We start from the raw sequence: 27,266 nt of genomic DNA, 5'->3' as shown, positions 1-27,266 counted from the left end.
TAATAAGGAAGACGGATGGTAGTTCATTATTCTAGATGTCGGTGTTGATCGGTGACAGGCGCTGTCGGAATATATAAACGTAGCTGGAGACAGAGATGCAGAACACTGATAAGCAACAGAAAGGTACGAATCTGGAACCGGCAAAAAGCGGTCGTAGTCGACTTTCTTCATTTCGTTACCTGTAAGTACGTCAGGAAGGAGTCGTCGGCGTGTGCTTATGTAAGTGTGTGTTTGTGTTGGTGCAACTCTATCCACATACCTCGCAGTCTCACGCCAAAGGAACAGGTACACGTACACTCCTTTGAAATCGGTCCAGTTCGCACGCATTACAGAAAGAGAGAGAGAGCTAAAAATACCTTCCATCCTGCACTTGGAGCAAACCAACCAGCGATCACCCTACGACGAAACGACGGAAGCACATTCAGACGATTAGCGGGAGATGTGGTTAACAAACACAAATACCCCAATGTCGCCCGTAATTAAAAGGTGTAGGGAACAAGTAGGTTAGTGCCGTGTTTAGTTAAGTTCAGAAGGAACAGCCAGTCTGGAAGCATGAATCCGCATCAAACATCGTCGGTGTTAACAACACAGCGGAAAATCCCTCATGGCCCGAAGCAAACATCAGGCAAAGAAACAAGGTAGGTGTCACAGCCTGTACTTAAAATCGCTTACAAATTTTGGAATGGTAAAAGGACACACACTGGAGAATCGTTGTCAACAAGAAGCATAATCGAATAAGATACTCAACAATAGCTGCAAAATCTACGAGTTAACTTTAAATATTGTAAATATTTTGCAACTGCAGTTTATATTTTAAAAATATTGTTCGAACGTTTAACTATCGGTGGTAAACAGCATGACATCAGATTCATTGACATCACTGACATATTTTTGGTGGAGACTGCAAAAATGCATTTTAGATTTCAATATTTTCATCGGATAAAAAAAACTCGCTATTTATTCTCTATTTCAAAAGGAACATCCGGTAATATGGGCTAACAATAAGTCAAATGAATATATAAACATCATACTATTATCTTAACCTGCTTTATTCGAAAAATGATTTACGATTTCACCACGATTTCTCAGCAACATATTTTAAATACTTAAAAACATCTGAGATGAAGTTCTCAAAGTAACTTCTGGGTCAATGGATTTTAATAAGCTCTACAACGACATTATTTTTATTCGAATCTTCATAGCGGAATAAATGGTTGTCCTGCCATCCCCGAATGCTGTTGTTGTTTGTAGGGATTTGGAGCATCGGAGACTAAGGCTATATTACTCCGTGTATATTGTCTGTAAATTGCGTGTGTTCTGTGGTCCATTTTCTATTTTGCTGCAAGAAAAACCAAAGTTCCGGGGGATTAAGAACCATGCTACCTTCGCCTGAGACCGACTAACTCAGTCACATTGTGAAAACGCCCATAAACATTCCTTACGTCATCGACAGGACTCGAACTCGAGTCTTTTCTTCCCAGTGTGGGGAGGACGCTGATACTACTAACTGTCCCACTCACGAGGGCTCCCAGACTGCACTATGCAGCACAGGTTAAGGCGGAAGATACAGTCGCGGACAAAAAAAACTGCATCACTTTAAAAAAAGTAACACTTGTAGTGAAACGTATAAGATATTGTTTGATTAGTCATTTTGTTTGTCGCAAAGCAAAGGTATTGTGTCAGATAACGCTTCTATCGCATCAGACATTAATTGCAAGGTATTGCATTAGCCGTTTCTATAAATACGGCGTTGGAAGGGTATATACGGTCATTAGTATCACGTTTTGCGGAGGTGTAAGCATGGCTCCATATGTTCAGTTCACACCGATAAAACTAAGTATAGCTGTTGCTCTGTCCCAGGCAGGGCTTTCTACGCGTGCTATCACTGATACAATATGCTGCCACCGGTCAACGGTATCCCAGGTGCTGAAATTGAAGCGTGAAACCGGTGATGTGAAGAGAACACCTGGATCAGGTCGTAAGAGAGTGACTACGCCTTCCCAAGATCGACATTTGAAATTTCCTAATCGCCATGCTAGTGCTCCTGATCTAAAACTGGACTTTGAGATGGCCTCTGGTGTTGAAACAAGTGCACGAACTATCCAAAGACGGCTTTAGAAATGTGGTCTTTAAAATTAGAAATGCCTATCGGCCCAAGAAGAAGCCTTTGTTGACCCAACAAATGAGGAAGAAGCGACTTGCTTGGGCTAAAACACATGTTTCATGGATAAAAGAGCAACGGGACACGTCATCTTTTGTGACGAATCGAACTCCAACCTGGTTTGCTCGGATGGGAAGCGATATGTCAGAAGACGAAAATCGGAGGCATACCATCCTGACTGCATAACACCGACTGTAAAGTTCCCCACCGGTCAGATGGTCTGGAGATGCATAACAAGCAAAGGGGTGGGGTGAATTAACGGAACGGTGAATGCAGAAACCTACACTGCCACCTTGGAGAAGTGCCTGAAATCCGTTATTATGGATCACCCCACAGACGTCCAAAACTGCGTTTTTCAACAGGACTCAGCAACTTGCCACACAGCAAAATTAGTAAGTTTTATGCTATTTAGATTTAATGATGAGTTTGTCTTCTTGTCTCACAAGGCTTAAAACATACACCAATGATTTCCCTCGTTTTTCTCCCTTAAGGTGCAGTCATACCTCAGAAATTCTGGCATTACAGTGTTGGACTGGCCCAGCGACAGTGCAGATTTGAACCCTATTGAAAATTGCTGGTACATAATGTCGTCTAAAATTGCTCAGAAGAAGCCAACGAGTAAGATTCAGCTGCAGGCGAGCGTTGTATGGGTGTGGTACAACGAAATTAGGCAACCGTATATCCAGAAGTTGATTAACTCTATGCCAGATCGTTACGAGGCTGTAATTTAAGCTCGAAGAGGAACAAAGTATTGAGGACTTTGTTCCTCTTCGAGCTTAATACACCTGTGTATTATGTACTGTAAATCAGCTCTTCGAGCTGATTTACAGTACATAATACACAGGTGTGCAAAGTTTAAGGACTAGTCAGGTTTTCACCTGTAGCTTCTCATAGGAGTTGCCTGTATATGGGAAAATCATACCAAAGGAACCTCTTGAGGTACAGAAAGGATGAAGGAAACAACACCGACGCAACAATAGAAATAAAAAGAGGGACTTTATTCAAAAACGGCAACATAGCACTGGCTGCAATGATACAGATGCATCACTGCCAAAGATGGAACAAAGGGAAGAGGTGGTCCTCAGTAGGAGATATGGCCACCCTTAATGTCGATGCAGGCTTGGCACCGCCTGTCCATACTTAGAACAATGTTGTTGGTAAGTTCTTGCGGTAACATCGTTCATTCCTCTGTCAGCGCCATCTTCAGCTGGTGAACATTTTCTGGTGGGTGTGGACGTGCCGCTAAACGTCTCCCTAGAGCGTCCCATATGAATTTAGATCGGTAGAACGGGCAGGCTAATCCATACGAAAAATGTCCTCACTTTCCAAAAGCATATCAACAGCTGCAGTGCGATGGGGTGTGGCGTTATCATCCATAAACACGAACTCGGGGCCAATGGCACCTCGGAACAGACGCACATGGGGAAGGATTACCCCAGTACAGTAGCGTGCACCGGTTACAGTATCGCCTTCCAGTATCTGCGTTGTGTACGTCCATCCAAGATAACGCCTCCCCAGACGAGAACACCTCGACTGCCATATCGATCCCTTTCAGTGACGTTTGCGGGGTGATACCGTTTACCAACCTCTCGCCAGATTAGCTGACATCCAGAATCGCTGCTGAGACTGAATCTACTCTCATCAGTAAAGAGTACCTTAAGTAAAGATTTTGTGGTTTTAACCCTTAGAAATAGTGTTGGTCCTTAAGTTTTGCACGCCAGTATATTATTACGTTGACTTGTAATTTCAGTTTGTACACGTAAATGCAATAAGATGTATGTTTGGTTGTCATGATTACTATTTGCATGATTGCTCATATTTCCATTAATTACGCATAAATAACTTCCCTTCGAGAAGATATTTATGCTCTGTCCACCTTATATAAATAATTGTCTATGGCAATTAGGTATATAAGGTGGAGTCTTTTTATTGGATTTCATTCACAGAGATATATTCCATCTAACAAATGCATTTCGTACATTTCTGCAACCCACAATGCAGCGAAAAACACATTATTTTCAAAATTCACAAGTGATGCAGTTTTTTTGTTCGCCACTGTAGCTATGGCTAGCACTCACGAGTAGTAATTGATTTCAACACCATCCTCCCAGAAGGGATGGAAACCCGAGTTCGATTCGCATTAATGACGCGTGGTATTTGTATGGGCTATTTTCACAACTTGGCTGAGTTAGTCGGTCTCAGATGAGGGTTGAATGTTTATTTTTTTCCAGATGTTCCCGTTTTTTATTCAGCAAACCGACTGAAGAATATACGCAGTTAAAAACAAAATATACCGACTCCTCATAGACTTATTTCTTTGGCGCTTAACCTAAATACCTAAGCTGCCGTGAGGGAGGGGAATTAGAGAGCGAATCATTCACCAGGAAAACACCTTATCTTGTAGTCCCTAAGGAAATGTCCTCGCGGTAAGCGCAGTGGTTATAATCACTGATCTCTCCACATAGATAATAAAGGGATGCATTCGAATTCTCTCAATGACACGAGAAACTTTTATGGGCTTTTTTTTTTCACTCCGTTGCCGAGTTAGTCAGGCGATAATTTTTCTCCTGGCAACTCGGTCTTTTTGCCCAGCAAAACTACCAGAGAACGCACGTAATTTGATTTGTGAACAAGTATCAAACCGCTTGGGTTCAATACACTAATTGACAGAGCACAGTAGTGGTTATGGTTGCACGTAGGCAAAACAGAACTATATACATACCGATTGGAGATGGGAACTTAATAATAGAAACAACTGAAATGGGAGCAACAAAAAATTGGACACTTCATGATTGGAACATTGGTTTGGACATTGTTGATCCTCCTCCGTTTGGACAGCAATATGTTGGTATTCTTTAGGCCCTATCATCACCCTGAGGGGGAAATTACTGCCACTGATTAACTCGATATTCCGAGTGACCAGGTTCGTTCCATGGTGCAAACATTGTTTCCCACAAACGACGCAACGTTTCAATGTGATAATGCTCCACTACACGCAGCCAGATGTATATAATCTTGATTTGAAACTGAGACTAGGCATTTCCCATGACTTGCACAATAACAAGACTTAAACGTCAAGTAGCCTGAACCGTGCATCGATGAAGAATGGTCCAATATTCCTCTTAAGACAGTTCAAATTTATTTGAATCTACTCTACGAAGAATATAAGATTTTTTTTTAAAAAACCATTATTCTTCTCCCCAGACCGAGTAATTCAGCCACATTTTGAAAGGGACCCAAAAAATTCTTCGCGTCATTGACAGGATTCGAACCCGGACCTTTTCCATCCGGTGTGACTAGGAAGGGGATTATACCAATTGTGCTACCCATGAAATACTTATGCGATATACCCTTACCATTCGTGGCTAAATGCCAAGAATGGTGTATTCTATATTAAATAATGTGTAATATCGAGTGAAAAAATATAAAAAAATAATTAAGGCTGAGATAAAAAAAAAAGTAAAATTAAATTAACAGTGGAATGGATGAAAAATAAAAAAATTAACAGCGGGATGAGAAAAATATAAATTTAATTAACAGGGAGATTTCAATGCATAGCAACTAATAGATGAAATACACGAAAAAATAAAATGGAAATTAAATTTACACTAACACCGAAATGCAAATGAAAGATATTTCTCGTTAATACGGTACAAGCTTCGAATAAGGTTTTTACGCAGCAGTAGCCAAGTTAATGGGATTAGGTGAAGGAACTCTCCTGGAATTATTGATTTTTCATCCCTAAAATATTTTTAGGTTTTATTATGTATTATTTATACGCTTTATAGCATTTATGTTTCTGGGATTAAAAAATAAAACAGATTTAAACCCGACCATAAAAGCGTATAAATTGATTTAAATATTCACACTAAAACCAGATGTTTATTGGTTCGTTTGCCGTATGCGCATTGACTTAATCCATATTGCGCCATATTTAACATGTCTGTAACCTGTGTGTGTTCTGTGGTCGATTTGCTGGACGAAAAACCATTCCAAACTCGGCCACGGTGTGAAAAATGCCCATAAAAGTTTCTTACGCTACAGACGGGATTCGGACTCGGGTCTTTTCCACCCTGTATGTAAAGGACGGCGATTCTACCAACTGTGCTACCCACGAGGGCTCTAAAATCAGAACAAATAAATCTCTGATTCCTTTAGTAAAGGGGGGGGGGGGTTCCAGATCCATTCGATCTGTTTGAAACGAGAATCATCTAGGTCCAACTACAAGTTAAACAGTCCCAACTGGAAATGAACACTGGGTGAATACTTGTAGAACATTTCATCTGATCTCTTACTTGATTCAATACGAAGCTCTTATTAATCGAAAATCAGGAGCTTCAGATGGTATCACCCATAAAGCGTCATCTTCATCAACAGCTCTCAATGTGTTCCCTGCTGAGACAGCAGTCCCGCTGAAACAGCTGATTGACCATAGTTCTCACTAGAAGTATTTGCAGAATGGCTAGATCAAAACAAAGGAATGGGAATATTCCACTCTTTCACTAATGTCTTTAATTTTTCCCATTTTGGCCAGTCACTGACATCAGTCGAAGCATCGCATGGACAATTACAAGCGTGGGGTGCTCATGCCACACAGAAAGGGTTTTGATTACCCTCATCGAGGTCCCACTGTTTGTACCTGCGTTGTCTAACCTGGTGTGTCAGGTTAGGGTTGACAAACTACATTAAAAGCATTGAGAATATGTTTCAGTATAAATTGAAAGAAATAAACACAAAAATGCTGTAGAAAAGCAAAATAAAATGACGCATTATTGATACTTTATTATCTCAAGATGAATTTTTGAGAAAATGCACGTTCTTAATCTTTTCTTCAGCTTCGATAAGAAAAACTACTTCTAAATCCATTAATTACCTGAAATCTTTAATATCACATTACTAGGGGATTATGCACTTAAGATACAAGTAATACCTATAACTTCCTTTGTCATTAAAAAAATAAAATAAGAAGACAAGGGATTATCATTATGTTGTGTTCTTTAATACACGTCGACTTGAGTAGCTAATTTCTTTAACAAGGTGGTGCCGTTCTGCTCCCATTAGCAACCACGAAGCCAAGAACAAGAAGTTAATGATAAGCTTTTAAAAAACAATACGACCATCTTCAGCGAAAAAAAAAAAAAAAAAAAAAAAAACACATAATAATCATACAGAAAAGCAGAAAGGCCACCGGTAAAAAGTAAACAAGTAAAACTCCTCCGGCGATAATGAATTGTTCTGCGACCCTTTGTTTTAAAATGAGCTTTTGTTTTGCGTAGAACAGATTCAAATAAATCTTGAACTGTCTTCAGAAGAATATTGGACCATTCTTCATGCAGGAATGTTTCAAGCTCCTTGAGTGATTAAGGTGGTGGAAATCTCCTTCTCGCTCTCTCCCAATGTGCCGACAGTAGTTCAATAAGCTTTAAGTCTGGTGACTGTGCAGGCCATGGAAGATGCTTAGCCTCAGTTTCAAACCAAGTTTGGACATATCTGGCTGTGCATATTGAAGCATTATCAACTTGAAACATGGCATCGTTTATGGACAATCTTTACATCACGGAATGGACCTGGTCACTCAGAATATCAAGTTAATCAGTAGCAGTAATTCGCCCGTTCAGAGTGATGACAGGACCTAAAGAATAAGAGGATCTTTCTGCCCAAGCCTTTGTTGATTCTCCTCCAAGTTTGACGGTTGCCACAAAGCAGTCAGGATGGCGCGCATCCTTTGGCATTTCCCCAACGTAAACTCTCCCTGACATTAAAAAAAGTGTGAATGATGATTCGCCTGAAAATATGACACATTTCCAATCATCAAGTGTGCGTCTTTTATACTCTTTACACCACTGCATCTTCTTTCTTGAACTGCCATCAGTAACGAGTTGCTTCGCAATAGCGACTCTGCCATCATAAACTTCGGCTTTAAGAAGTTCTCGCAGAACTGTTTGCTATAAACTGGATTGCTGAGACTCAACATTAAGTTTTGCAGTTATTTTTGAAGTAGCAGTTTTGTTTTCGAGCTAAATCCTTTTAGTGAGCTACGATTTTCTGCCACAGTTCGTGGTATCAGATCTTGTTTTTCCCAACTTTTGTGAGAAACCACGTAAGAACCCCTAACAAACACACTACGTCCACTTTTTTAGATACAATTGCTCACAATACATTGAGCAAATCAGCAATTTTAGTCGCCGATGCCCAACAACAAGTCTTTCCATTATTTTGTTCATCTACGCATATACACTGCTTGGCCGCTTTATTCGAAGTGATTAGGATCTGCAAGTTAGAGTATATTTATGCAATCTACAGAAATGACTATAATCAGGAGCAGTGTATAGAGACCTCAATAAAGATGTGTAGCCACTACCGAATTCAGCGCATTAGTAGTAGGAGAAGAAAGGAGCTCAGTAGCTTCAAAGGAGGTATGATCATTGGTGAGCGTCTGATAGGTGCTGCAGTACAAAATTTGACTGGTCTTCTCATTTATTCCAAATATGGAAAAAAAAACCAAGAAATGCAGAAAAAAACAGCAACAACAGGATGTCAAGGAAGGCAGATGTGATCGAAAGTGTAGTGACCGAAAAGGTACGCAGCATTTGGAACGTATTGCTAAGCAGAAGATCGTAGTAAAACAATAGCACAACTGACCTATCTAAGAAAACCCCCACACGTCTTTAAGAATAAATTCACCGAGAACAAAGACTACGGTGCAGTCGATAACGAAACAAAATGGACTCGAACTCGAGACAACTGGAAGAACGTCATGCATTCCGAATAATATTTCCTTAACTATTCCGAAGTAATAGAAGAGTTCATGATTGGAAGAAACCAGATGAAGCAAAGGACCTTTTCTGCTCTGTACGAACAGCACGCTGCAGATGGAGAAATGATGGTGCGGGACATGTTTTCGAGACGCCCACCGTCCACTGATTTCACTGGGCAAGGAGGCGGACATGACAGTTTATTTGAGTATCATCGAGAGGATCACATGCGATGTTACACATCTACCCTGTCTCTAAATTCGCATTAATTTAGAGACTGAAGTAAACAGACCGAGCCCTAGTGGGTAGCACAGTTGGTAAGATCGCCGTCCTCCCACGCCGGGTGGAAAAGACCTGAGTTCGAATCCCGTCGATGACGTAAGAAATTTTTATGGGCCTCTTTCACAAGGTGGCTGAGATAGCCGGTCTTAGCGAGGGCGGTATGGTTTTTTCTCTCGGTAACTCGAGTTTTTCGTCCAGCAAACAGAAAATTGACCTCAGAACGCATGCAATTCTACAGATAATATACACGGAGCAACATGGCCTTAGTCGCCGATGCTCCTAAAATCCTGCAACAACAACAAAAAGGCTACCAGGTGAAGGGAAAGCTACAAATAATCAAGAATATCTGTCGGAGGACATGGCACAACATTTTTTGGCAAATGGCAGTGTTTGTGTGAATGCATTATCCGATGTCACTGTTTCTAGAGAAGATCTCATCAGTGCTATTAATTCCTTGCCTAACAAATCTACAATCGGCCCCGACAGATTCCCAATTTTTATTTTAAAAATTTATAGCGCCTATATTGTTGATGGTTTGAGGAACGGCTCTTATTGATTTCTGACCTGGGTGCCTCGAAGGAGGTAAGAATCACCGACAAAACCAAACCGTGGTTCAACGAGGTTTTAAAAAAGGCATTCGTGATCAAGCAAAAGGCTTATCGAAAATGAAGAAATTCCGGATTTAATGAAGACCTCATGGACTATGAGAAAAAAAAGGGCCATCTTCTTGAAAAAGAAACGACTTGCTCGCTACGAAGAGAAAAATGAAAAGGCCCAAATTCCTTGACATTAAGGCAGCTTTTGCTAATGTTTCCTTATCTGCCCTCGAAAATATTTTGTCAGTTTACTTCCGCATTGAACACAAACTATTACAGATTATCAAGACCATTTCGAAGCTAAGGAACCTAATTGTACATCATCAAGAATTCCATGCAGAATACATCCTCACTTGGGGAATCCCTCAGGGAGGTGTTTTATTAGTTTTGCTTTCCGCTGCCACTCTGGAACCTTTTCTATCGCATAATCATAGTTTTATTTCATACGCCGATGACATTAAGTATTTTGTTGTCTATAGCGAACTCGCCCGTGTGTCCGACGTCAATTCCCACGCCAATGCTCAGCTTCATGAACTGTGTATGCTTAGGTAAAATAGGTTATGGCTAAACTCTGAAAAGTCAGCACAACTGACAATAACAAATAAGAAGATAAAGAATAGAATTGAATTATCTATAAATGGAGCACAGATTAAGAAAGTCAGCACCTACATTGACCTTGGAGTGACGTGGGATGAGGGCCTTACCTTTAAAAGGCACTTTCAGAACACCAGAACAAAAACTCTCGCTGCCATTTGGGCTGTAAGACAGGAGATAACTGGGATTCGGAATCAACAACTAGTGACCCAATACATCCAAAGATGTATTGTTCCTGTTTCCCTCTATGCCTCAATTATTTGGTCTTTGCCCCAAAATTGGGTGCTCCGGTGGTTGAATAGGATTGCTGGGAAGCCCTTTACAATTTCAAAAGCCATATTGTATACAAACTTAAACGTTAGCTCCACGGATACAGATGGTCACCATGCGTAACATCAGCACTCTTGCACAACTTCTGACTGGGAGATTAGATGCTCCTCAATTTGATAATCTTTTGGTCAGGCCGCTCCCTGGGATCCGGCCCCATAGTCTCCGAAGCGCTCCTACATCACAAGGAGGGATTAAGGCGGATGTTTCCTGCCAATACTGTGGAGCTTTTTAGAGACTTCAAAATCGACCCGAACAGATACTACCATGACAAAGCCTACAGGAAGCTGATAGCAGCGGACTTGTATACTACACTACAAATTTAATGAAGAGGAGAGTGTACATTTCTGTGGAATTTGTGTCTATGAACTCTTAATCATCTGCAATGAACGATTTTTGTGTTAAATGACTGTTGATGTATTTATTTATTCTTATGTAATTTCTGATTTTTTTTAAAATGTTGCCGTCTAATTTGTTGTAGGATGTCTGTATTAGCCACCCTCCTAGATAATGTCTGTACATGGGGTGTTAAATAAATAAACTGATAATAATAATAACAACAACCAGACCGATTGAATAATAACAACAACCCACCGAAAGAGCAGGCATCACTCTTAAACTTGATAAGGCTAAGAGGCAACCACCAACCCCAAACAGGAAAGGACGGGAATCACTGAAATTATGTACAGGATCTGGCAAGAGACATGGGACACCACCAATAAAGGACTAATAACCAAAAAGTTCATTACTCTGTGACTCATCAGGCCTCCATACTACATTTCTATTGACACAGGCCACGGACCCTTTAAAAGGAAGCTAACATCCCTAAGCAGAGAAGATGATACACTGTGTTACTGCGGGGCTGGAGGAACATGGGATCACGTAATGTACGACTGCCATGAATATGACTCGTTCCGGCTAAGGTTTGCCACTATAATCCAAGATAATCCTCGAAATTGTGAGCACCTGATTATAATGGACGAGCAGCGCTACGCCGCATTTACTGAGTTTGCGCAGTCTGCATCACTGCTAGACGGGTTAGGTACTTAAATACCACCCACTGAAGATCAAAATAAGAAACTTCCTGGATATGACACACGTCTCAAAAAAAGAAAAAAAAACTCCTTCCCAGAAGTGACACAACCACCAGCACAGCTCAGCTGCTGCCATTAGGCCTTCTTAGCCACGCTCCGTTGCGTGATCCTTTTTCACCACTCCCCAGGCGGGAGGGGGAGGTGACCTCTGGTCTGGTCACGTCCCCCTCGCCGCCCATCTTTCCCTCTGTGGTGCATGGGCCTGTTCCACTGACTTGGCGATCATCTTCTCTATGGATCCTGTATCTCTGGCTTCCCCCCCTCCCCCGGTCTTCAGTCTCCTTCCCCTTAGGGGGCAGGAGACTGAAGAGACTAACGAGTCCCATTAGGGAGCCAAGCGGCTACATGACCAGGAGTGACACAACCACCAGCAGAGGAACAACGATACACGACACTATACATGTACAAAACCCATACGCCTTTAAACCTTGGCGTTGACAGTGTTCTGTTTCACACCCACAATGTTATACTACGCGAAGATCGGGGAACCCCCTGGTGCCGTTTGACATTAAGCACACTCCACACATCGACTAATTCGGCTACATTGTCAAAAAAACTTCATAAGAATTCCTCGCATCATTTCTCAATTCGAACTAACGCCTTCTCTATCCGGCTATCACAGCCACTGTGCTACCCCTCGAAGGTCGCTACCCAGCAATAAACGTCAACTCCTTAAGTGGTCTGTATTGTTCGGTTTTTGCTGTTTTTCCCTAACAAATGAACTGAACATATCTCATAGTAGATATTAGAGGAACAACAATAAATGCACTGATATACACTGGTGTGCAAAACGTAAAGACCAGGCAGGTTTTCACCTGTAGCTTCCCATAGTAGAACCTGGATATGAGGAAAAGCATACCAAAGGATTCTCTTGAGGTACAGAAATGATGAAGGAAACAAAAACAAAACGGTACAGAGGTACTTTATTCAAAAATGGCAACATAGCACTGCCATGATACAGATGCATCACTGCCACAGATGGAACAAAGGGAAAAGGTTCTCCTCAATAGGAGATATAGCCACCCGTAATGTCGATGCAGACTTTGCACCGCCTGTCCATACTTAGAACAATGTTGTTGATAATTCTTGCGGTAACATCGTCCATTCCTCTGTCAGCGCCATCTTCAGCTGGTGAACATTTTCTGGTGGGTGTGGACGTGCCTGTAGGCGTAAACCAAGAGCGTCCCATGTGTGTTCGATGGAACGGGCAGGCCAATCCATACGAACAATTGTCTCACTTTCCAAAAGCATATCAACAGCTGCAGAGCGATGGGGTGTGGCGTTATCATCCATAAATACAAACTCGGGGCAGATGGCACCTCGGAACAGACGCACATGGAGAAGGATTACCTCAGTACAGTAGTGTGCACCGGTTACAGTACCGCCTTCTAGTATCTGGAGTTGTGTACGTCCATCCAAGATAACGCCTCACCAGACGAGAACACCGGAGCCATATCGATCCCTTTCAGTGATATTTGCGAGGTGATATCGTGTGCCAACCTCTCGCCAGATTAGCTGACGTCTAGAATCGCTGCTGAGACTGAATCTAACTCTCATCAGTAAAGAGTACCTTACCCCATTGCGCTGCTGTCCAGTCCTTGTGTTCGATGCACCACTGTAAACGGTGTCTCCGATGGGCAGGTATTAAAGGGACACAGCGTACTGGCCGTTGGGCAAATAGTCCACCTTTGTGGAGTAGCCTGGCCACAGTAAACCGCGATATCCTGTGTCCTGTGCACCTGGTTTGCAAAGGATCCCGCTGCGGGGGTGTTGGTCCCTCTTGGCCTGTAGGAGTATATAGTTGTCATCATTGGGCGTTGTTTTCCGTGGACAACCACCACTGGTCCTTCTAACAGCTGTACCTGTCGTTCTGAAGGCCGACCACGCACGTGAGATGATGCTATGGGCGATACCGAACTCTGCAATCACACTCCTCGCACTTCGACCTTTCTGGAGTTCCCAATTATTCGACCCCGGGTAAAAGTCATCCAGATGTTGTCTACTGGCCATTTCGTTGTCTGTAGCATTGTATGAAACCAATCGAATGTCTCTAACAATTATGCTCACCATTCGGTAATTTGCACATAACTGCTGAACTGCTGCTTTTATCTGTTTATGTGAGCCCTTTCATCACGATTCAAATTTCTGCATGTGCACCAGCTTTCTACTGAACAGCCACAGTTATGCAAATCGCCACAGGCTGTTTCGTTTGATTTTGCAGTTGTAACCTTTAGAAATAGTGTCAGTCCTTAAGTTTTGCACACCAGTGTAGTGGTTGGGTCATGAAAAATATCCGCAAAAACTAAATAGGCAGCAGGCAGGAAAATTCGAATTTCTTCGTATCTGTGTTCGCGTGCGCAACTTAGAGTAGACGATTATAATTCTAAAACAGAGGTCTTTTCGCTTACTGATATACTCGATCCGCAGAGTACTTGAGTATCGAAGAGCGAGAAGCTCAGTAGATAAAGACAGTCAATGCGTGGGTATGTCCACAGTTTACACTAGTGACGAGCATGGTTAGAAGCCACGACATAATGAACTTTCAAAGAGGCATCGTTGGTATATGGCGAGGAGGCATCCTCACCTACCATTGCGCGAACCTACTGCACGGTGACGCAGCTGAGCAGTTTACCACATGCCCCAGTGGTTCTAATTCTTAGTAAGTTTGGCAACGTTGTGATTGTAAACAGCGCAGAATCCTTGCCAAGGCAGCGATGCTACTTTATAGGCCGGCTACACAGTCGATTAAATTTTGTACAGTGTCAACTCTTATTGGCTATTTCTGACAGTGACTTCAGTCACCTGCTTTACACGAGTTGTTGTAGTGGCGTTTTCTTTTAGGAGCATCAGCGACTAAGGCCATATTGCAAAGTGTTCACTGTTTGTAAATTGAATGTGTTCTGAGGTCCATTTTCTGTTTGCTGGACGAAAAACCCGAGTTTCCGGGAGAAAAAACTTCGCCTGAGACCGACTAACTCAGCCACGTTGTGAAAAAGGCCCATAAAATTCCTCACATCATCAACAGGACTCGAAGTCAGGTCTTTTCCACCCGGTGTGGGGAGGCCGGCGATTCTACCCACTGTGCTATCTACGAGGGCACCACTGTGGCAGATTATTGTAGGAAAAGATAGGAATAAATTCGGACAAAGTTTTTAAAATTATACAACACTATTATTGCTTTATATAAATTTATTATACAATTTCTACAGCGGCGATTATATCGTAATAGCTAAATGTTATTAAAGTAACCATGGCTACAACTTGTGACGTTTTATCTCTAATACTTCTCGTATTGTAATCAGTAAGAATTCCGCAATTTAAAGGGGCAAACAGAAATTTTCCTCAACCAATTCAAAGTGAACGCCTAACTCAATTTTACAAAAGTAATGAAATACGGAGTTCACTTAAAACTAGTTCAACTAGGAACGTTCCCGCGGGACATCAAACGATACGTCGCAATAATTGCTGGCAAAGCCTTAAAAAAAAGAAAGGCAACATTTGTAAAGAGTGTACCTCCCACTCAGATAAGAACACGATAACCATAGAAAATGTGTTAATATGCTGAAGTCTGTTTAGGATTCCACCACATATCGGAAGGGTGTTTTCGTTGCGGGGGAGAATTTGCGATGCAGTGATACAGTTTATTTTTGTCCTAATGATTCAAGCCGCTTGAACGTCGCCCACCAAGTTTTTTGTTCAATTACTCAGAGCTCGTTCCGCTGCACGAGAATAATCCTTGTCCCATTTCTCTCATGACTTTTTTTCAAAACACCAGTTTCGAGTGGCGGTTCGTTTTTTTTCTTTATAACTCCCGAAGAATGTAAACCAACGCAACACTCCACTTATTTGTAACCCCAATACACGTGAGACTGATACCATCAATAAACACACAAAATGTGGTTTGACATAAGTCATCATAACAACCATTTCTTTTTCTTTTTCTCGCAGGTAGACGGCAAGTTAGAGTGGCCGTGCCATGGATCAGGCAACTGGCTCCAGGGAATACGAGACCCTCTCTACAGTTCCCAGCTCCGGTGGCCAAGACAACAGCGAAATATTCTTTGGTATTCCAACCGACGCCGAAAATGAAGACACCAATAAAATCACGGGACTTCTGCGAGATCAGTGGGACTCGAAGTGGCCGCAAAGTGTTAGCTGCAGCACAACGAGTGATGGAAGTCACGCGGGCACAACATCCAGCAGCTCTTGCGCCTCACCGATGACGGAGACTTCCAGTCAGGGTGTTTCTCCAACAGGCGAAAAATATGAACAGCAATTCCGTTTCCTGGATGAAAGCGCCAAATTATCCATCGACAACGCCCTGAAGGCAGAACACGAATTCATGGAGTACGTCATGTCGCTTCCAGCTGCGACCGAATGTGTTGAGAACTCGCAAGAAACCGCTGCCAAAGTGAAGAGGAAGAGCATTCACTTGGATGCCACCAGGGAAAGGAAGGTGGTAGGGCTGGATCACCTGGACAACCTATGCAAGCTCATGGAGCAACTGGGAGACTTACGGGAAGCAAACATGAAATTAAAGAAACGAGTGCAGTATTTGGAGAATGTGAAGAACCTCCAAGACATTCATAGAGAAATCATGGGAGTGTCCCCCAGCATGAGCACCCTCTCCTCTACCCACGAAGAACCGCCGATAAGGAAGATCAGCACTCATTCGGCCATAGCACCTTGCTCTCTGGAGCCCCATGAGTCCATCAACCAGCCTTCTCCTCACAAGGGAGTAGATAAAAGCATCTTTAAGAGTAGCACGGTCGGATCAATGAACGCTAGTATGGAACGTCTGAGGGAAAGAAGCAAGTCAGTAGGCTACGGCTCAGCTCTCTACTATAAAGATAAGAAAAGGTTGTCACGATGGTCCAGGATAAAAGAGACCCTAGGTTGGGAAAGGGGAGATGAAGTATCCAGGGCAGGGTGTTCAGAAAGGTCCTTTGACAACCAGAATTTGCTGGAAAAGCAGAGGTGCGGTAGCACGAAGCCAATAATCCCAGATCACGTGACACTCAGAATTCCGGTATTTTTCGATGATGGAGTAAACCAACTAACATCGGAGACCGAAAGAAGACATTGCTACCACAGCATTGATCGATCATCACCAGAGGATAATGCTGAATGTGAACTCCACACTGGGGACCTCAGAAGTAAGTACAATCTAATTTCTGCATGTTTTTATTGATGCACATCTCTTGTATACTTTACAGATAAGCAGAGATAAAAAAAAAAAAACTTATGAAAAGATTTCTGTTGTAAACAATGGGACTCCAACTCCTAGAACTGTGCTCAAGATTTTTAGCGTACAACAAACGTTGTTTCTTTGTTTTTATTAGTGCCAAAGCAATTCGGGGCAATAATTTTCCAGTGTATTTTATATGTAAATTGTGCTTTCTTAAGCTGGTATGTGACTGGAAGCGACGTAAGCAGGCTATGGAACCATTTCCAAAACACGCGTGTTTTCCTTGGAAGACCTATCTGATTCGGAGCTTGTGGACCCTATTCCCTTCAGGAGAACTGAATGGGCTAGTAAGCATCGCTGTCTTATTAAGGATGACTTCAATCTACCCCTCATGGAACTGGGACACCTGGACCGGAAATTCATTGTATGTCAACTGTTTTAGGAAACTTATCCCAGCAAGTCCGAGAGAGTACCAGAGGTTCTAATCCTAGATATGGCTCTCGTTAAGGAGCCTGATTGTATCATAGTTAACAGTGGGAGAAGCAGTAGCAGTCAGTGACACAATACCATTAAAACGGATTGTATCTAAAGAAACCTATGTAGGGAAAGGCGAGAGATTCAGTTTCAAGAGAGGGTCTATAATGGATGAGATATTTTTCGGATTTGACTGGAGTGGCTACTGTATGTTGTCGGGGATGGGAAACAGTCATCCTCGAAGTCACGTCCTTGAAGTATTTATCCTGAAAGTCACAAAAGTATTTGTTCGTGCCAAAGGTCAAGTTCAACAAACGTATGATACCAAAACGGATAACAAGTGAGGTTAAGAGTTTAATTACGCAAAAGAAACAAGCATGGGATTCTATTTTGTATTGTCATTATAAAGGAATATGCAACAAAGCCGTTAATTGGTTAAGAGAGGTGAAAACTGATTATGAGAAAGCACTAGCAAAGAGAGCTAAGAACAATATCGGGAATTCTCATATGAGATTGAAGAGAGTACTGTAAATCCAATAGGTCTCTTAACTAGTTGCAGTGTAAAGTTCACAGGATAGCCCAGCAGAAGTGGAAAATGAGTTGAATAGATACTTCTCATCGATATTTTCAGTCCAAAACAAACTTTAATCTTTGAAAATATTGGGAAATCAGTTGCTGTATAATGTACACATTTTGTTTTGTTAGCAAAGCTACTGAGATTAAAGGAGGGCAAGTGGCATCTATTCAGTGTAATTAAAAAGGCCGAATATGAGTGTATCAATCAGTTGGGAATGTTAATGAGAGTGTCATTACATTCAAAGAAGATTCCCCCTGGAATGAAGAAGTGCTAATTACTCCTCCAGCCCCCAAAGATGGTGCCAAAGAGGAGGTAGCCCAATGTGTTTTGACTTCTGTGTTAGGGAAGACCGTTAAATCTATGGTTAAGGTTAGCATTCGCCACCTCGACAAGAATCATGACCCATGCATGGTATCTTGAATAGATCTCAAGCATGGTTTCTTTAAGTGCAGGTTATGCTTGACCAATCTAGTAAATTACTATGATGTAGTCATTAAGCAGTTGGATGCTGGTGACAAATCTGACATTATATACCTAGACCTTATATACCTTATGACATTACATACCTTATATACCTTAAAACTATATACCTTATATAAGAGCCTTATGACGTTATATACCTGAAGCTTCCTCATGGAAGGCTGCTATATAAACTGGAAGGAGTTACTACTAAGATTCTACACTGGACTGCAAGCTTTCTGAAAGATAGGAGACAGAGTTTTGTCATAAATGGTCAGTCATCAGAGTGTATCAGTGAAACAAGTGGGATCCCTCAGTTTTCGGTTTTGGATTTTACCATGTTAGGCCAAGAAGGCAAATCTTATCCTCTCCATGATTTTTAGGACCTTTGCCAATAAGGATAAAGACCTCATTATCCCTCTGTACAATTCGCTGATTAGACCCCATTTGAAATACTTTATTCACATCTGGAGAGTGCACCTAAAAAGACAACTGCTGGAGAGAGTTCAAAGGAGGGCACTCTGATTAGTGATGTGCGCCAATCGATGCGCATATGAAGAACGGCATAACTGATATGGGATGCAGAGTTTGACAACACGCATCTAAGAAAGGATCTGAGAGGTTTTTAAGGCAGTACTGAAGGGGTTGGGTAAATTGAATTAGGAAGATCTCTTCTGTCTCATGGGTGAGACGATTACTGGGTGGCACAAATATAATATCTCAGGGAATAACAGAAGGATGAATCTAATGATGTTCACCTATGGGCAACGGATTATCGAACAATGGAATAAGTTGCCTCAGAACGTGACAGAGGCAGAGAATCTGATTTATTTATTTATTTATTATTTATATATATTTTTTTTTGTTTGGGCTGATGCATAAAAACTCCGCTTCCTTGAATCATTCGGCCTTACTGTTACTAATACTATTCAATATTATTGGTATCCAAAAGCGATCACAACACTTATTTAAAACAAAAGAACTTTAATTAAAACCCTAATAAATTATTTACAAATATACCAGTTGTTTCAAACCAAGGGATGGATAGTCATATAAACTGGCAACTCTGACACCAAAACTCTCAACAAAAGTTATACTTCATTCCTTAAATCAGATTTTGTTATTGAAGTCCTCACGAGATAATTATTGAATTCACAATCAGATTCGTCCTTCGCCCCCACGATATTCATTTATAAATTCTGACCATAGTTTATTTAACTGAATTCTTAAACGCCTATATCAATATACTGAATAACTCTACTGGAACTCCTCTGTAGTTACAAAACATCCCTGTAAAACAATACGACTAAAATTAAGAGTTAAAAGCAAGTGTTGAAACTTCGAGTCATGAACGGTTGACCTTTGCTAACAAACCTTACCAGGATTGTCTTGCGTAAATTTCGTTTATTTTTGCTAATGAAGTTTTATTTTATTATAATCTTCTAGCGCATATTTATGCCCTCTAAGATCTACATCAGAACAAAAGTGCGCCTACCTTTACAAATAAGTCTTAATTCTTTCCATTTTTCAGCAGCTCGATAGGAGTTTACAGATGAGCGTAGCAGAGATCATCACCATCACACTAATATGCGCAGGCATAACAGAACCAAAATGTATCAATAACAATAGTGCATTATGGAATTGAAAATCCGTTTCAATAATACTAAATCTTTGTTAAAGTCATTTGTGGATTGAATAATTAAGTTTACTGTTGCGTAAGAGAGTAACTTCATGTAATGGACGCTTTGCTTTTTAAATTTTGGCAAAATTTAATTTCACTCGAAACACCCAAACGAATGAAAGACTGTACTGAGGGTTGGGCATTTATATCGTATAAGAATTAAACAAAAAACTTGTAATTCTTGGAACGACTTCCAACAAATTTCCTCTTACAAAAGAACTGATGTGAAGATCGACAATAACTAACTCTGTTTTTTGTCTTTCGGACAGCGATGGGCATGAGATTACCCGGGCTTCCCATTCCTACTACTTGGTGGAATTGAATCTTTTACTCACGTTGATCAGAAACCATTATACTGGCAGCAACATCTGCCATATCGGTGATGAAATAGCTCCACTACGCAATTAGGAATTTGGCCCAAATCCCACGTGTCCTTCGGCTGTTTAAAAGTTTTACAATGTCTGAAACTTAGCACGAGCTGGATAAGTTTGTAGTTTGAAATTGAAAAGTCAATTTTTAACTAACCATTCGAATTGGAGAGTTAATCATCCGATCTACGAAATCAGCAGTTGAGAGTGGTACCCTGATGGACACATGTGAGGCGAAAGTACTGAACGGGGAGATTTAACAGCAGTAGCCTTTTTTTTTTTTTTTTATAATATGTCTCTTCGTCTTTTTAAAATAAAATTTCGAATACATAGGGTCAAAGGGAGTCTTCGGCAAAATTTCTCAATGTGGAGTTATATGCAGATTCCAGTGATACGTTTTTCAAAAACGCGATCAGAAATAAGCGCGTGGTATGTTAAAAAGAAGTTGATTTGGTGTTAATTTGGTTACCTTGCAGTTTATGCATGTTAAAATTCGATTAAGATATCCAAACATACCGAAAAAATCATCTGGTTCATGAGTCCATCACTTCCAAATGCAGAATTGGATCCAGTTTTCTGTAAATGTTTTTTTTTTTTTTTTTTTCCACACATGATGCACTCTGTCTCATTAAATGTAACTGTTGGGAATTCAAGGGATTGGAGACCTATTTCCGCTTCTCTACATCTAGCGAGACAGATTTTTTCTGCTTCTAATAAACTGTCTTTCAGGATCCACTGATTGTTTTCAGGTTCAGTACCGTTTCCCCTGAGCCAGAATTAGACCAATTGTGTCGTTACTTCTGACGATGGTATGGACGTAAAATGGAATTACATTTTCAGTTGTTTTTCCTACATATCCTCTTTCTGTTTGTATCAACAGGCAGTGGAAATATATTCTTTAGTCGACTTTGAAGTCTATCACCATAATCTGTGGCTGTGGGATGACTGTTAGCATTGTTATACCCAAGTTAAACTTAGAACTAAAACATTACATAGAGCTTTTTTTACCAGGTTTCTTCCCTCCAACAACAAATATAAGTCTGGTAGCTTTCAATTTAGGGTTCCAAGAATTGAAGAATTGAAGGTTCTAAGCTGTTAAGTTTTACTTGTGTCTGCTAAATGGGATTGAAAAAAAAATTACGACGTCAAACATAGACACTTAAAACAACGTTCTTAAACTCCCCAATGTACACCAATGCTGCAAGTGACGTAACACTTACAGCATGAAGTACGCTTTACTACCACTCACTTTGAAATGGTTACTTGAGTGTGGATGGTCTTTTATGGTTCTCAAAGACCTAAATTATTAGGTCAGAGGTCCCAAAAATTTAGCTTTCGCTGTCGTCACCTGTGAATAGAAGAATGCCATCAGTGGCTACCACGGCTTATCAGATAGCCTTGTTTTGTCAACCAAATAACCAAAATCACTGACTGCATAAAACAGGTTTCAATCGTGAGGCGTACAACCCAGCCCTACATTTCACTATACAACCACACTCGATCCCATGTTTAGAAAATGCTGATCTTTAAAAATTGGAGAGTGTACATCTTAATTCCACTTTTTTTTTTCTTTTGTGGTGAGTCTATTATCCGCAGTTGCGATATTTAGGAATTTTTATGTGATCTGATGGAATTTTTAGGTGAACAGAACGTTCTCACAAACAAAACATGTTCTCTCTCTCTCTCTCTCTCTCTCTCTCTCTCTCTCTCTCTCTCTCTCTCTCTCTCTCTCTCTCTCCTGCCTTTGGTAATCATTAATATTTAAGAATAGTTTCATATGTACGAAACCTGTATCTTCGGTGAACTTAACGTTTTCCTTCAATTTGAACATATGTACAAATTTATTCTATCATTCCACGCGTTTAGACATTACTAAGGTTGTCTAAAATCGCAAAAATCACAACTAATATCCTAATTTAAAAACCAGAAATTAAAAATATGAAGAATATGGGACCAATTAACAATTTAATTAAATAAGGCAATAATGCGCAGGTGTATCGCGTACGTAAATCGCCTATATTCTATGATCGGCTCCCTCCTTTACAGGATGAAAAACCGAACTTAAGGAATGGGGTTGAAATGCCATTCTCAAGACCGGTTAACTCGGCCACGGTGTGGAAAAGCGCCGTCGTGGTAAATTTCAGCCCATGCCTTTCTCCACAGAGTGTGAAAAAACAATATTTTCACACTGTGTGAATATGGCTTGGATTCCAGTGCCTTTTAGATGGAAGGAACTTTTTATTTATAAATAATTTTCACACCGCCGCCAAGTTGGTCGTAATAGCGAAGGTTGCGTGGATTTTACTCTCGAAAATGGAGAAAAACCATGGAATGCATGCAGCATACAGACGCATCATGACCTGAGTCTTATATACCGACCTTGAGAACTGTGGTCCTGGAATAGATGACTGACGTAGCTGTGTGGTCAACAACAGTGCAGTCGTTCACGCGTTTCAGTTCACCGCGGTTTGGACCCAAGTGGGTTATTGTAAAAATGATCAGTTTTAAATTCCTCTGGTCTATGTGGTTGTGCTGGAGATCAAACTGGACTTTTTAATCTTCCAAAATCGACACTCAGTTTTCTTAACTAACAAATTGGCTGGATTGTAGTTGGCTTCTCAGGCGCACCAGCAACTTAAACCACATTGCGCCGTATATAATATGTCTAAATTGCGTCCGTTCTGCGATCGATTTTCTGTTTGTTGGACGAAAAACCCGAGTCTCCGGAAGAAAAATCTATTATGTTAGGGTAAGAAAATCGAGCAGGAGGCAGTCGACAAATTTAGGCATAACTGAAAAGCGCTTTGCGATATTTCCATTAACTGTAAACATAATCGCGTCCAACTCAGAAGACATCTAAGCTTAACGTCGCCTACGCGCCAGCAGAACTTTCATTTATTAACGTTTTCCACCTGATACAGCCCTCGACTGGGACAGGTGGGTACCATCTCGCTCTGGCATCTGACGACGCAGGAAGACTTACTGTCTCCCAGCTCGAATGTTGTCTTTGTTGAGAGACGTGGTTTGATCAGTCAGGCCTAGACACGCGAGAGAAAGAAAACAGGAAGTACACAGCTGTCACTCCAGGCGCCATAGATACCGTCCCTAAAGGCTGTACGATAAGACGGACGTGCTGCCACCTGGAGCAACATGTCAATAATAAATTACTTCTCATTCCGGTAAAGTGCCATTAATCGCATGTTGGATACCACGGAATTGAAGCATCTCTGGAAGTTGCGTTCAAGCGACCACACTTGTTCTTTAGCAATCTTCCCTTTAGCGCTTTTGTTGTTAGAACAATACTGAAGATCTTCCCCTTAGCGCCTTTGCTGTTAGAACAATATTGACAATTCTTGAAAAGAGCCAGTTCATATATATTCCTCAAACGAGAAATAATTAAAATATATTCCGCTTTTCGAGGAGATATAAAGCAAAAATCCAAACAAAATATTTTCACTCAGTCCTCACTTCTTTCCTCCTATTTGTAATTAGCTGTTTGCGTTCATGGGCAGCGTTATACTTGAAGAATCATTATGCAGTTACCCACATGTTATATACTGGATTTCTCAATTCTTATAACTCAATTTAAACACCATCAAGGCTTTAAAATTTTTACTTTTGAAACGTTCTAAAATGTTACCTTTAGCAAAACCTATTTCTCCTAGTTGTAACAAGGAAACTAAGTCCACGATGCGGAAATATATTGCATCTGTAAACTGCGTATATTGTAAGATCGATGTGCTGTTTCGCAAATGATAAACCTTGCATCCTATGACCACAATGTAGTCTAACTATATAATATGGAAATTATAGATCATATTTCATATTAGGATTACCCGAGAACAACCTTATCCAAACCTGTACATACATTATATCCATAATGTGAGTTCTCTGGTCTGTTTACCTATTTTTCTGGATGAAAAACCCGATTTTTAGGAAGGATTTTAGGAAGAAAGACCCTTGTTATTGTCTGAACTTTTCATGACTGTGTTAGTCGTCTGAAACCGACTAACACAGTCATGAAAAAAAAAAGCCCACAAAAGTTCCTCGCGTCATTGACGGAGTTCGAACCTCGGCCTTTTCCGCCCGATGTGGGAAGGACGGTAATTTCAACCACAGCGCTATCCGTAAGGACTTCGACCACAGTGTGAAGTGTATAAAAAATCCTCCGATCCAGAAATAAATCGAATGTAGGCCTTTTCCAATCACTGGAGAAGAACAGTGATTTTGCCACTCTTCTAACCATAACAACCTCCAGTAAAGAAGTTAATACTTGAAAACAACAACGATAAGGATTGATGGAACAAAGCAAATAACTGGTAAAACACCGAAGTAAAAAATGAATCATTTTGGTCTGAGCTAGGGGATCAGAGAAAAGACTGTTGAACTGACTGCAAAAAACAAAAACTTTGGTTTCCATATGAATTGTCCACGTAGCAGAGGTGGACAATTCTTTAAATTCTTAAATGCTTCATTAAATGCTTCTTTTCGGACCCACTCCAAAAAGAAGCATTTAATAAAGTTTTTTCTGAGCTGTCAATGAATTTATGGATAAAGAAGATGAGGTGAGTACAACAACATAAACAAAAGCTGAGGAGAAAACCTGGTTAGTTTACGTCACTGAATTTCGAATGAATCTCTTTTTTTAAAGCATTTTATGGGGTTTCAGAAATTCCATTTAGCTTTAAGGATTCTATAATTAATCCAGGATGCAGTCAAAATACATCTTATATTTACGACGACTGGCGAAGGAAATTTCAACAACATATTTGTCGTAATTTAGAACAAGGGAATTTTAGTAAGCCAGGCGAAAGATAACATGGATCATTTGGTTTCTATGTTCGGAGTCTTAAAGAGCGGTAATGGCTTTAAATATTTCATCTGCAGCTAAGAGAAAATGGACATTCCGGCCTTCCAGTAGGGGTCCAAATTGCTAATGTAACTGTTCCAAGGACAAAACTTAACGAACATCACAGAGAGGGAATAATCTGGTTTCGATTTTTTAAAATGCATTATGGGGTAAACTGCATATATTTATAGAATATACGCAATTTATCCCAATTTATAGCCAAATGAAACCATCCGACCATCAAGACAGACGAATTCAGCGATTCCGTAATAAAAGCCAATGAAAATTCTTTTAATGGAAATGGATCGCACCTAAGTATCTTCCAAATGGTGTTAAAGAGCAACCGCCAGAGTCATTGTGTTGGTAGCAAGAACCTCAACTGTATACGGTAGATGCCAGTTTAAAGCGGGTTTTGATAAATTAAAGGTACTGTGAAAGAGGAGAAATATTTAGTGTCCTCTCTGGTGGTATTCTGTCTGACCTGTTGTTTACAGCCGCACTCATACTGAACAGCAAAGACGACATCCTGCTCTAAGCGGACGACATAATACTCCTTATCACCGTCCCACCCAGAAAAGGCTTACAAGCATATTTCTCAATTCATAATAAGATCGATAATCTCGCAAAACACTTTAAGCAGCTGGGATTCCGTTTGAATACCGCCAAAGCCAAGGATATGATCTTTTTCCCTTAAGTACAACACCAGTCAAGATTCATCCAGCAATAAACGGAGTACAAATCCCAGTGGTCAACAAACACAAAGAACTTTAAATTATATTTAACTCGAAACTGAGCTTCCATGATCACCTTAATTAACATGCTGGAAAATAGAATGACAACTATGAGATAGTGTACAAAGCAGAATCTCCTGCACGTAAGAGATGTGACAATAATGATAAAGTATATCCAAACAGTTGGAGCTGGAATATAAGCCTCTGTGGCCTCAATCCCAATGAAGAAAATATTGTGAAAACATGCAAGCATCACTTTCCAGAACAAGACGAACATCGAGATGGCCGATCACATAAAGCTTTCTCCACTGACGACGACAATCACAAATAGAAAGCCCATAATATCAATAAAACCCTACACAGATATTATATCGTTCCACTGGACCTTAAGCTACCTAAATATTCCAGTAGAATCCCCTAATGGTAGATCAGTTAAGACTCACTGACAAGTGTCCAGCAGGCAACTTCTACCTGTACATGGATTCCATTGGAATTGACCTGGAAAAATATGAGGAAGCGAATCAACAATCTCTACCACAGCTTCCATAAACCATCAGAAAATTGAAACAACCGTAAGTGGTGACTGTAGGAGTTTCGAAGTAAACAAGCCTCTAAATAATATTTAATATAATTCTAAGACTCGAGCATAAAGGCTGGGAAGGATCACGCTGCTATGCAGGAAGATTTCTAGCGTGCAAGGTTCTTTATTTATTCATTTAGTTTTCAGACAGATCGGATTCCCTGAGAACCTGAAAAGAAGATGCTTAATAGCTACAATTATGCTATAAGAAACTATCTGTTCAATATTTTCGTCAAGGCAATTAAGGCTCAGAATAAAACCCTCTAAATCACGATCCCTGGTGCCATTCAACAGCTTCCGGCGAAATCAAATTGCAATCTAATCGCAAAGCATAAGAAATCTCTCTATATGATTTGTGCCGCGACCAAGAAAATATTGAAATTCATGTTGAAATAAATATTGCCCTCGAGGTACTTCTCCAGCCAATTTTGATTTAGCACTTTAAGAAATATTCGGCCGGAAATTATTAGAGTTATACCACCGGAATATTTTGTCTTTTCTATTGAAAAACCATGAATTCGTAGTAACTGCTATCGACAACTAAATTAAA

General features: G+C 40.6%; 1 protein-coding gene across 1 annotated transcript in view; it reads left to right on the top strand.

The window, feature by feature from the left end:
• The first annotated feature begins 392 nt into the window (after window positions 1-392).
• The window catches only part of LOC150081719 (uncharacterized), a 167,107-nt gene continuing 140,233 nt past the window's right edge, over window positions 393-27,266 (top strand). Inside the window, exons 1-2 of the mRNA XM_090378828.1 lie at window positions 393-642; window positions 15,762-16,965. Coding sequence (XP_090234954.1) covers window positions 15,786-16,965 — 1,180 coding nt within the window. The 5' untranslated portion in view covers window positions 393-642; window positions 15,762-15,785. The remainder of the gene's footprint in view (window positions 643-15,761; window positions 16,966-27,266) is intronic.

The sequence above is a fragment of the Mastigoproctus giganteus genome, chromosome 8 (assembly GCF_048544385.1).
Source record: "Mastigoproctus giganteus isolate SK-2022 chromosome 8, ASM4854438v1, whole genome shotgun sequence".
Taxonomy (NCBI): Eukaryota; Metazoa; Arthropoda; class Arachnida; order Uropygi; family Thelyphonidae; genus Mastigoproctus; species Mastigoproctus giganteus.
This window is presented reverse-complemented; position numbering and strand designations above follow the sequence as displayed.